The sequence below is a fragment of the Crocodylus siamensis genome, chromosome 15 (assembly GCF_052110815.1).
Source record: "Crocodylus siamensis isolate JL-2025a chromosome 15, ASM5211081v1, whole genome shotgun sequence".
NCBI lineage: Eukaryota > Metazoa > Chordata > Crocodylia > Crocodylidae > Crocodylus > Crocodylus siamensis.
In genome coordinates, this window is record NC_143409.1 from 27919497 (window position 1) to 27931656 (window position 12160).

The following is a 12160-nucleotide window of genomic DNA, read 5'->3' on the forward strand; positions in this document are numbered from 1 at the left end:
GGAAACTGGGTTGCCCGAGTCCCAGTCCAGGATCTAGTCCTTTGGGCTGTGCTACGTGTATGCTCAGGGTAACTGGTAGGGAAGGGAGCCGAGTTCAGGGACTGCTCCGGCAACAGCCAAGTGGAGCTGGGTAGATGCACCACCTGCTCAGCCACAATCCAGGAAGGTCCAATCCCACTTTCTAAGCAGTTGGGAGACAAGTGCTTCTCATCGTCTCTCACAATACAGACCCACCTCTTAGAAGCAAGATCAGCTCTGGGGTTTTCGTCCTCCTGAACATGGTAGCTATTTAGGACAGTTGGTCCACACGGGAGGAGCCATTCAACTCTGCCTCCATGCCACTGTTCTGTCAAGGCTTTTCTCTCTCACTGGCTCCAGGGTTTTGAGTGTGTTAGTCCCAAGCCCCTTTCATTGCATCACTCAGTGTCGCCAGTTCTGTGGTACAGGTCACTTTGCAGGTCAGCTCTAGCCTCCTGGCTATTTGCCACTGCTCCTCTAATATCGGTATCCACCTGCATATTTGAACAGATTTTAATTCACCCTAGTGAAACACAGAGAGAATGAAGCTGTACCAAGAAGTGTTTGAATTTACTCAGCTGCAGATGATCAGGAAGAAATCTCTGGTAACCCAGGTCTGGGCAGAAGCACAGTGAGCAGGTAATGGCTGCTGCTGAGAGGACTATAGCAGCTACACCACCATGGCAGAAGCAGCTCTACCAACTCCAGATAACTATAGACTGATGGCAGTCTACAGCCTGCCCCACTCTTTGGGGTGGAAATAGATCTTTTCATCTGTCCATCCTGGAGAACATAGACTACCTTCACTCTCTCTGTGGAAAGTTAAGAGGGAACTTGTTCAGTTTCTTCTCACCATGCAGCTAGACTCCTCTACCCTGTCTTGGGCAATACCTAATACTGTCCTTACCAGTCTTCCAACAAGCAAAACTGGTGCTGGAACAACCTCATTGGTGTTGTCTTCAAGCCATAGGCCATCTCTCTGTCGGCACTGACTTCCCTACAACCTCCAGCAGATGCTCACAGTTCGCCCATAGGAAAGCCAGGAGCAAACAGTGCAGCAAATAAAAACCCTCAGACAGATGCACAAAGGAGATTTAACCATGGAAGGTATTTTATTAAAAACAAAATGTACAATGTTATAAGTGGAATAATAATTTATTGTGGAACGGGCCATTCTGCTCATTGCATCAGGCACACTTGTGTCTTTCTGATTGCGACCTGTTACTTCCTATCACTGGACCTCAGTGTGTAGGCTTGTGCCTATAATCCCTACGTGGTAAGACATGGACCAAGAAACAAGATCATATTCTTAAAGTCGTCAGCTGTGCCTCTTTCCAACCTCCCATCCCCTCCCAGCTCTTGCAACTTTCCTGGTCCCTTTCAGTCCCTGTGCTGCAGACTTGTTAGCACATAGCTGGACATAACTAGGAGGACAGGTCTATTTAGAAGCTGGATAATACATATCATGACATCTTAGGAAGCCTTGGCTTTCAAAAGAATCATTCACTGAGCTACTGAATACATTGAATCTACAAATGCAATAGTTTTACATCCATACAGGTGACAGAGACATGAATCATGTTACTTGAACATGAGTGCACAGAACTCTACCATTCCCGAGCTCTTGGCAACATTGCTAGGAATGCACAGATCTGAGCTTCTGTGGAGTTTTTCCCCTCAAAGCCAGCAGAGAGGGTGACATGAGAACTGCGTATCTGATCACCCTGGTATTGGCACCTTGGCTGTAATGCTGATGGGGCTTCCAGACTGGGAGGAGTTGCCCAAGTTGCCAGCCATCTCAGCAGCCCTGATACACTGCAGCAACACAGAGGCTGCATCATGGCCAAGAGATGGTACTATGTGGTGCCAGTTCTACCTGCAGAAGCTGGGCACTTTTGCCTTAGGGCAGACTTCAGACTCAGCCAGCACTACCTCTTTCCTGCTCCAAGAAGCCTACCAACTCACGAGCAGGGATCTTGGTTTTCTCCAATGTAAAAAAAAATCCTGAGTTTTCAGTTAAAAAAAGTAACCCCAAATCCACATTTTTCCATGATTAAAATGAAACACCACTACATATATATAAGGGCTTAGTCTGCCTGTCTGTGTGTCATGCTTTTGGCCAACAGCACAAGTGCCGCCGAGAGGGTGGGCAGCTATTGGCTTTACAGGCCCAGGCTGCGTAGACCCAACTTTGCACTGCGGCTGGGGAAGTTTGTGGCAGCAGTGAACACACCCTGGCCATCCAAACACTGGGGCTTCTCCCTGTCTCCCTGCCTGATGGCAAAGGGAGGGATCAGGGTGACAGTGCCACGCCCCCGCCCCCACCTGGCAGGGAGGGGGAGACAGCAGGCAGGGAGGGAGGAAGAGGTGGGGGGGATGGTGCAGGGCTGGCCTCAAAACGGTGGGGGTGGGTAATAGGGCTGGACATGGAGTGGTAGGGAGGAGCAGGACAGATGCAGAGCAGCAGGGTGGGAGGGGAAGCGGGGCAGGATGCAGAGCAGTGGGGGTGGGGAGGTTGCGGGGCCAGACATGGAGCAGTGGGGGTAGGGGGCGCAGGGCTGGATGCAGGGCTCCTTCCCTGCCTGCCCCTCCCATCATTCTTGATGGGCAATTTGCTAGTAGCGATACATTAGTGATGTTTTGTTTAAATCACAGAAAAATGTGGATTTGAGGTTACCTTCTGTAACTGAAAATTGTGTATTTTTTTTAAATCAGAGAAAACCAGGATCCCTGCTCATGAGGGTTTGTCCGCTGCCACGTGGAGAAGAACAGACCCTCATGGATTTCCTGCTGCCGCTTCCGAGTGCCAGCCAGTCCTCCAGGCAGCCTGCCTACGCAGCGTTCAGCAGCACCCATCCTGCAGCTGGTGGATGGAGAAGCATTTCCTCCAGCCGTCTTGTTTGAGGGCCAGGAAAGCCCAAACTTCCTGCTGCATTGGTAGTCAACTAACTCATGTGTCATCCACACAGCAAGTGCTGAGTTACCTCTGGTGTCGCAACCAGGAGCTGCTCAGATTCTGCCTTCTACCACCAGGGCCAGTTATGGAAAGCGAAGGATGCTGGCACTAGCAACAGGGCTGGTTCCTGGGAGAGGCAGTAGTGACTGGCACATTGCTGCCTAAGAGGGTGTGGACTGCTAGAAAGGGCTGTGGCCAGCTGGAGAAAGGGCGTGCAGCTGCCCTCAGGGACACGAACAGTACAGGAGGGTGAGTCCTGCTCTGGAACCAGCTGTCCCACCTGTTTCTAATGGCTGTACAAGCTGTTCTGCTGAGCTCCCTTCTGACCCTGTTAAAAAGAACAGTTTGCAACAGAAAAACTCAATGTCTTTCTCCCCCTTTTTTTCAGATTCTTCCACCTGGCAAGAGGGATCCATTAGATGGGGAGCAGAGATGGAGACAATTTCCATGTTCACGGACATCCCCTGGAGAGAAGTAGCCACAGCAGAGCTCCACCCGTAGCAGCTGGAATGAGCCATACCCCAGCACCCACTGGCTGGGGCTCAGAGGAGAGGAGCAGGCTTTGATGGGTTGCCCATGCAACAATGATGTGCAGGAGAGAGCTCTTGGACGGTCCAGGTTACACATTCTTGAAATTAACTGAAGGGAAGAAGGGATTTTTTCCCCTGTCAGGACCTTGGTGCCCAGCTCCTCTCCATCTTCCCTGCAGCACATGGGGTTGTTGCTGACTGAGGATTAGTTTTGTAGTGATCCCTGGTCAAGCCATTGACAGCCAGTCATTCCTGTGAAACCACAATACCTAAAGCTTTGTGGTATCAACACCCCCCCCCAGAGCCACACACAACTCACTGGCACTCAAGAACACTTGAGCTTCACGATCACAGTGGGACCAGAACTGATGGGTCTCCATAGTCCCTTGGCTCAGAGTCCTCCCAGCAGTACCCTCTTCAAGTGGCCTTATTCTGCCCATAGCTCCTATAGCTTGCAAACTCCTGGAGGCATTCCTGGGAACCATGCTTCTATGTAAAAAGGTAGAAAACTGCCTGTATGTTCAGAAGCATGTATGCAAATATGCACAAGTACTTTTGAGCATGCGTCATACCCAAGGTGCACAAAGATTTGCACCCATCAATGCAAATGCTGAAACCCAATTTACAACATGTCTGGCACAAGGATAAATCAAACACAAGTGAAATGCTTGTGTGTATCAGAAAGTCAGGCCCTCGCACACTATCCTACAGGCCTGTTTCTCTCCTTGAGGTGAAAAGTTTTAATTCAAACATCTATATACCCACATGGGCTACTTTCCTACAGGAAACATCCTTTTCCCCCTACATATGTCATTCCTCTCAATCAGTGACTGTTCCCTGGGCAAACTCCCCCTGTTGATCTCCCCAGCCTCTTTAAAGGCCAGCTTGGAAACATGCAGCATTTGCAGAAATGACGCACACAGCACCTGTGACTATAGCAGTAGGTGTATGTGAAACTCAAAGTATACTTTAAAGAAGTGGGAGTTGATGACCCTTTCAGATTCAACCTTCATCACTGCAGTGCTCTCCTTAGTCTCCCCACAGGTAAAAATGGAATCAAATTGGGGCTGACCCACTTTGCAGAGTGCTTTGACATGAATGGACAAATGCTATGTAAGAGTAAGTGTTATTTTCATGTGATTGTATAATTTAAAGGGCCAATGCTTTTATGGAAAAAATGTAAGGATAGGAAGGGGTAAGGTTTTTTACATCCAAGAGAGACAGAAGTTCCCTTTTCTATCTAAACAAATTTCCCAGTTTCATTTAACATGTGTATGAAGAATTCTTCTTTTCTTTCCTAATGGTATGCAATCAAATCTAAGCAAGGAGGCCTGAGTGACGTAACATTAAAAGCACTTTAAAATTATAATGCTTTACAGCCAATGTGCAGCAATTAATTCATCTGTCCACTCTATCCCATGACAAGTGAAGGCTGAATGAAAATAATGTTCCACCCATTTCATTCTGGGGTAGAAGCACACAGACAAAATGTTTACACTGGATCAGCTGAGGGATGCTTCTGAGTGGACTCACCCTCTTCCCCCTTTTAAAACTGCTTAAGGTTGCATCTGTCCACACCCAGGGGGATTCATATAAATAATCTGGTCCATTTAGCTTGATCTATGTTGTTTATTTTAAATCTGTACACTTATAGTTCACAATAGAGGTGCCTATCTGGGTTAAACTATCAACCTGGAATATGATTAGTTGACATTGGGAGTTTAAAGTATGGTTTCTCCCAGGACAAATGCAGCATGTGTTTGTCACCCTCTAGTAATAGGAATCATCAGACTGACTCAGACTTGGGGTCCGATGGAAGCAGTTTCCTGCCTCAGACCAGGACCAGCACCTGGTGTTTCATAGGAAGGCATGAGAATCCTAGAGCTGGCAGAGATGAAGGTAGGATATCCTATGTTTGGTCTCACGCTGACTGCAGATAGCTAGATGTTGGCTTGATCCCTAAAGCAGAAGTTTTAATTTCTTGTCCCAAAATTGCTGTCATTGTCAATTATGTCTGTGGATATTCTTGCGATCCATATAAAAAACCTCTCCCTTGTAAAACACTATTAAATTCTTGGTCTCAGTAACACCCTGTGGCAGTGAGTTCCACACTTTAATCACTTGCTGAAGTGAGCAACTTTCCTTTGAGCAGACTTGAATTTGGCATCGTTTAATTTTGTTGAATGTCCCCTTGTTCCTGAATCATGGAACTTGGGAAAAAGCAAAGCACACATGCCTCTGCAGTGCATTGTGACTTGGCCATTCAAGTTCTTTTACAGTGAACACAAGCATTTTAGTTAGTTGTTTTGGTTTTTTTTTCCTGAAGAATCAGGCCCAGTTTGAGTCTTGCTAAGCAAAGTAGGACATCCCTTTAGAAATGGATCTATTCTGTGCCCGTGAGTCACAGATTGACATAGCCTCCTCTGGGTTGTTTTTTCAGTTATGTTTCCATTTTCATCTTTGGGTGAGAAGAATTGGTTGACAAGAACGCACAGGCACCAAGTCTCAACTTGCAGGCTGTGGTCAGTTTCCTGCAGGCTTTGCATACTTCTCTCACCATGGAACATTTCCTGCACAAAACTCTGACTGTACAGATGACACTTGCTAGCCACTTTGGTGCGGCTCATCCAGATATAGTAGGACAACATGGCTACCCTTGCCTAATTCTTGAGCAGGATGCTTTTCCTGTACATAAACTTCTGACTCACTCTACCCTGCAGCCCTACAAATGCATCATTCCACATGGGAGTAGTCCTGTTTTAGCTCAGCAGAGCTATTCATATGGAGAGAGGCACTGGCATGCATGAGAGTTTATTGGGGCACCTTGTTAGTAGGAGGCACACCCATAACAGAGCTACTGATAGGGCACTGGGACCCAATACTGTATTAACAGCAATGTAGCATCCAGGCAAAGGCATAGCTGGGCAGTTCTGTGGCCTGGGCCACAGCAACATACAGGGCAGCAGTTGTATGTTGAATTAAGAAGGTGGAAGCTATTTTTGTCATTCCCCCCTCCACCCACAAGTCAGTGCTTGCTCTCACACACCTTAGTTATGCTACTGGGTCCAGGGCTGGGAAGCAGGAGAGTTATACTAAGTTAAGTGTCTGTGTCCATCTTGAGACAACTTTTCACTGAAGGTGAATAGGATCTGATCAGCTTTACCACCACCTAGCAGTGAGACCTACTGCATACAGCTGCTCTGGGGTAACAGCCAGTGCAATGGACACTGCCATACAAAACAGATACAAGTGCTACTAGGATAGGAAATCAATCACCTGTCCATGCCCTTAAAACTGTGACGTTTTCGGTACCATTTGCTTCCACCTTCTTCATTCAAGAAGATCTCAAGACTCATGCTATGTTTACAAATTGGACTTTGTCTTGGTCAGCCAGCAGCTGAAAACCTGAAGTAAGAATTCTCCCTTTCCTTTCTGATCACACCTGGGGAGGGCAGCACCAACCATAACAAGGAAAAACGGGCGTAAAAGTTTCTTGTTTTGACTCAGCCCCAAACACTTGGGTAGCAAAACTCCCATTGAACAGCAGGGCCAAGATTTCACTTAAGGTACTTTTTTTTTTTTTTAATTACTAATAGCTTTCCCAAGGGAAGTCATGAGGCCTAATAGATAAGACACTAGCCTGAGACTCAGGTGATCATTTGTTTCATCTTACTGGCTCATCAAGACAAGTGCTGTCCATCTCCATGCATTATACATAGTACAGACCCAACAGGGCCCTGATCTATGGGATGGACTTTGTAGTTGCTAATGTCTTTGATTAATGACTCCTGACAGCATGCACTGGATAGTGCCCCAGCATCAGTGCCTTGGCCTGTATTGGTATAACCAAGGGACAAGCCCAAGACTGAGCTTCCCTGAGGCTGGTTACCATTTGGACTTATTCCTTCACATTCTTCCCTCTCTCTGCCCCTTGTTCCCTCTGCCTCTAGGATGCTGCCAGCACTTGGACTGTGCTGTGCTGGATCTAATGAGATCCACCTTGTCTGGCTATCAGGCTGTAGAATAGCACTACATCTCTCTGCAGGGTCTGAGCACCTTACATTCACCTTGTTCTTTTTTACATAGATCAGGACTGGGGAAAGAAGCTGAGATTTGCAAACAGCAGGTGTTGGACACCTTAGAGAGACAACAAGCTCTCTCTAAGAAGGGAATGCTAAGTGTCTTTAGTACCTTCGTAAGTGGGGTGGGGAGAATTAAAGTATACATACTTTACTTATACATGTAACTACCCCTACGTTTAAATAAGGTTAGTAAAAGCAATAACAAATATCAAGCAGAGTCGTTATAGCAGACACTGAACTCAGTGGTTGAAGGGACATGGTTGACACTTCCCAATTCAAATGAGTACAGCATTAATACATCTTTGTGCATTTGTATCTATGTGCATACAGAAGCACACTTGCACCGAGGAGAGCTGGTGTCATTAGTCCTGTCCAGTTATTTTCATTATAATCTGAGCAAAAATATGTGGATGAGCTCTCACATGACAGGTATGAGAACTCACCTCCTGGGTGGTCATCGAGGAGGGACTGTGTGCATGGAAATGACATGGAGAATTTCAAAAAAAGGGGCCAGTTCACAGATCTGGGGGGGGGGGGGGAGGGTTGAAGATCTCACCTTGGCACCTCCCTTTTCCGTGCATCTGTCCATTCCCATCCATTTTAATCTTTAGGCTGTAAGCTCTCCAGGGCACTCTGGACAGGACCAACAACAATGAAATTCCAGTCTGGGTGGGGACCTCCAGATACTAATAAAAGGCCAGTTCCATAGGTGGTGGTAAAGCGGGCACCTAAATCTAAGTGTGTCCCCTCTGACATCCCAGCTTGGCTGCTACCAAGCTCTGGAGCTATCAAGCTCTGAAGCTACAGCTCTTACTGACAGTAAGATTGTGCCTCTGTCCAGAACTGCAGTCTTGTCAGAACAGAGCAGCTTGGTCTCCAGTACACACCTAAACCTAATCAGGATCCAGATAAATGTCCTTCTTCCTAATCCTCCTGATGGCCTCACACCAGCAGGCATTTTCAGCATATGCCCTCCACACCCCAACAGGACTGAGATCCTCACAAAATGGAGTGGCAGCTGCCACTTATTCAGATATAAACAAAGAAATGGTTCAGGGAGTGGTCCCTAGGGAGTTATCCTCTCATCCCACCCTAGTACATTCACCACAAACCACAGGGCCATGCCCCTACCCCCTTCATTTGCTCTCTCTGACCAAGGCATCTTGATTTCCTGCCTGCACAGCAGCACAGTGTCAGTAGGACAGGTGGAGAGGGGCCTGCTGTAGAACAGCCTCTAACCTGCTAGGTGATGAGAAATGAAGGTCTGTATCTCCTCAGGGAACTTGAAATGAGTCTCCCACTTCCTGGGCAGCTGCTGTAATCAGTAGGCTATTTTTGGAAGAAGGGGGGGGCAGCGCCATCCCCAACTTCTTCACTTGTGTTTTAGAGATGGAGCCCTGCTTGGTTCACTGGAAGAACAGGCACAGGTGCCTGGCTTCAGGACAGTCCAGGATTCCCAAGTGGATGGAGGTACTTCTCTGCAGCCCTGAGCTGGGCACGTAAGCTGTGGATATGGCTGGGTGTGTGCACCCCACCCCGCCTCAGTATTTCCTGTTACCAGGTAGTGGCCCACTGACTATCTGAGGGTCTGTTCTATGGTACTTCTCTTTCCCAGCCAGCACGCAGGGAGCTGGGGCGCTCAACACAGGGTTAACGATTCCATCATGGGGGCTGGATACCTCGGCACCTAACATTTTGTTCCCAAAGTCCTTTACTGGCGCTAGCTCAATTTAAATAACAAGTGCCCAGGATCCCCCCAATGTACTTTATTAAATTTAAATCCTGCCACATGCTGGTATTTAGCATGTGAAGTGATCTGTAATTAATCACATAACTGAGGCTTTTGTATTAAATTACAGTGAGTTGGCAAACTTAACCTTCACAAGACACAGATTATTTTTGCCAGCCATCCTCTATCCAAAGCTTGAAGATGACAATGGGCCTTTCCTGCATCTCTTCTGGGTGGGGAGGAAGGAAGAGGGGGAGATAGACATGCTAGAATTTAACTGACTGATTACTGGAAGGAGCGCTAGCTTTCTTGAAACACAAAGTCCACCCTCTGCTCCCAGGTGGACTGTCTATACCTGCTCCTTTAGGGAAGGTTGCTTAGTGCAAAGAAAATTCAGGACTCGGGAGGGGAGACTCATTTAACTGGGATTGTTTCTTGTTGGCAGTAGCCTCAACTCATGGGCTTTACACACAAGTACTGCACACACAAGAAGCGGAGTCTGACAATGCAAAATGAATGCACTTCTAACCAACAAGAGCTACCTGCATTGCCTTCACTGACATCAGAACAGTCATCCATGAGGTGCTTGCATTCAGTTTGAGGCCTAATAAGAAGCTCTCACCAAAGCTCTCCAACATCTGGCACCCCCGAGGGTCTGATCCTGCCTCCACTGAACTAATGGAAAGACTCCCAATTACATCATTGCCCACTGGAGATGAAGCCAGTATTTGGTCTAAATGGGGGCATCGGGCCCATGATATTAACCCCCCTCCTCCTCCTGTTGTCACCCACAGTCTCCTTCTCAACCTCCTCCCTCTGTCCCCAAACTGCTACATCAATGAAGCTAAGAGCACTGGTCATCTGTAGGTGTATTTATATGTCAGTACAAAAACTGCATCACCATACGAGAGCGAATAGTAACATTTATAGTTATTTCTGGCTCTGATCAAGTTCACGTTAAATACAAAACCAAAAAAAACCCAAAACAAAACAAAACAAAAAAGATTGTAAAAATAAGAATATACACATTCAAAGAGCTTATTACAGTATAAAATTACTAAGGTCCACTCAGCTGCCAGCCTCACCTCCTGAGGCAGGGAACAGGGGGGCATGATAGATAGTCAGAGATCCCAGCAGCAAGCACCTTAAGAAGGCTGGGACAAAATATGGGCTCAGGACTGATCCTTGGCAGACTGGGTGCTGTGTGGAGGAAGGGGACACCAGCTACTCTGAGGTTTTTGATTTCCCTACCTTCAGATGGTTTTGGCTTTTGCTTGGCACTAGGGGCTGCCACGACTCACCCCTGGTGAAGTATGGCTGGGACAGGTGGGACCCTAGAAAAGCACAAACTCTAACTGCAGAACATTACTGCCATCAAGGAAAGCCCAGTAGTTCTGACAGCAGCTTGCACCCTCTGCCCTGCAGCACTTCGTACCAACTGGCCTCCCTGGAAGCAGTAGGGGAGCCTGTCCCAGGGCAGCAACATCCTTTTGTCATGGGGAAATGCACAATGCCCTGCTCCTGGGAAAACTGGTCCACCCCTCTGAACCAAAGCAAGACAGGCAAGGGGAAGAGAGAGCAGTTGCACAATAGCAAGACAGGTCATGTTAAGCGATCCCTAACAGCCTCTGGGAAGAAGGATGCACCATGTGGCCCTGGCAGCATCTCACCAGCTTACAGGAGTGCTGATTCCCTGCACATCACCAGTCCAACAAGAACATGCTGGTACGATACGCACCCCGCTCTGTACACCAGCGTGCATGGTTCCTGGCAAGTGCCTGCATCCCTAAAGCTGTGTCTAAGGAGTGAAAGGAAAGGAAAGAGCCAGTAACATCGTTGCACTGTTACCACTGCAAGGCTATCACTCGTCACTCGAGATCACAGCAGTGAGACAACATTACAAGACTGAGCCCTGCGAGCTGCTAAAGACAGGCGCGCTCATATATATGTATCTATATAATACGTATGTAGGCTAGACCTGAACACATCAAGGATATATTATATATACACATACATACAGACACTCACGCTTAGTGGCAGGTAAGACTGAAGTACATGCCTTTTCTAAACCCTAGGCAAGGGTGGTACTGGAAATGGTTTCTAGGATGGATATTCAAGTCAAGTCCTCTCTATGGGTATTTCAGGTGGTCCCATGAAAAAAAAAAAATAAAGACACCAAGGTGAGAAGTAAATCCTCTTCCCACTCCTCTCTAGTTACCCCTGGCATGTGGCAGCCACGATTTGGTTTTAATAAGGCACAGTTCAATGGTAGGTGCTAAACTTTAGAAACATGAGCTGCTAGTCAGTGGCTACTCTGAGACAGGTCATAACCAACTAGCCAAAGAAAGGTCAACGGGAGCCTTACAACAAAGAAGTCCGTCTCAGCATCACTGATGGTCACAACCCGAAGGCTCCACTGAATTTGGACTAGTCATGAGGAGGGTGGGCTGATCGTGATTGACAGATCAAGTCCCTGCCATCAGGGGTGGGGGCCCCATGCTCCGATTAGCTCTTCTCCTGGTCTGCTCGTGTGTGGTTGGAGGGCAGCAGACCCTCGCGCCGAGCATGCTCGATGATGGCCATGTAGCAGAAATAGTACTGCTCAGGGGTCTGGATGCTGAAGGCTCTCTGCGTTCTCATCCGCATCACCGTCTGGTGCACGTTCAGCGTGCCCACGTCCTGGAGCTGCGAGAGGCAGATGTCCAGTGCGCAGAACGTACCTGGGGGCGGAAACAACCAGCTATTCCAGCCAAATGCCTCCCATGCATTAATCAGGGATGGCTACCACCCCAGGGCACTGCACCACAGGACTCCTGGACTTCCAGTGACAGTCCAGCCTAGGTAC

The 12160-nt window shown here is 47.8% G+C and overlaps 1 protein-coding gene across 2 annotated transcripts in view; it reads right to left on the bottom strand.

Moving 5' to 3' along the window:
• Positions 1-1107: 1107 nt before the first annotated feature.
• Positions 1108-12160, bottom strand: part of PTPN9 (protein tyrosine phosphatase non-receptor type 9) — a 52794-nt gene continuing 41741 nt past the window's right edge. For both annotated transcript variants that reach the window (XM_090028372.1, XM_090028373.1), the window contains exon 13: positions 1108-12035. In XM_090028372.1, the coding sequence (XP_089884498.1) occupies positions 11821-12035 (215 nt within the window). In that variant the 3' untranslated portion in view covers positions 1108-11820. The remainder of the gene's footprint in view (positions 12036-12160) is intronic.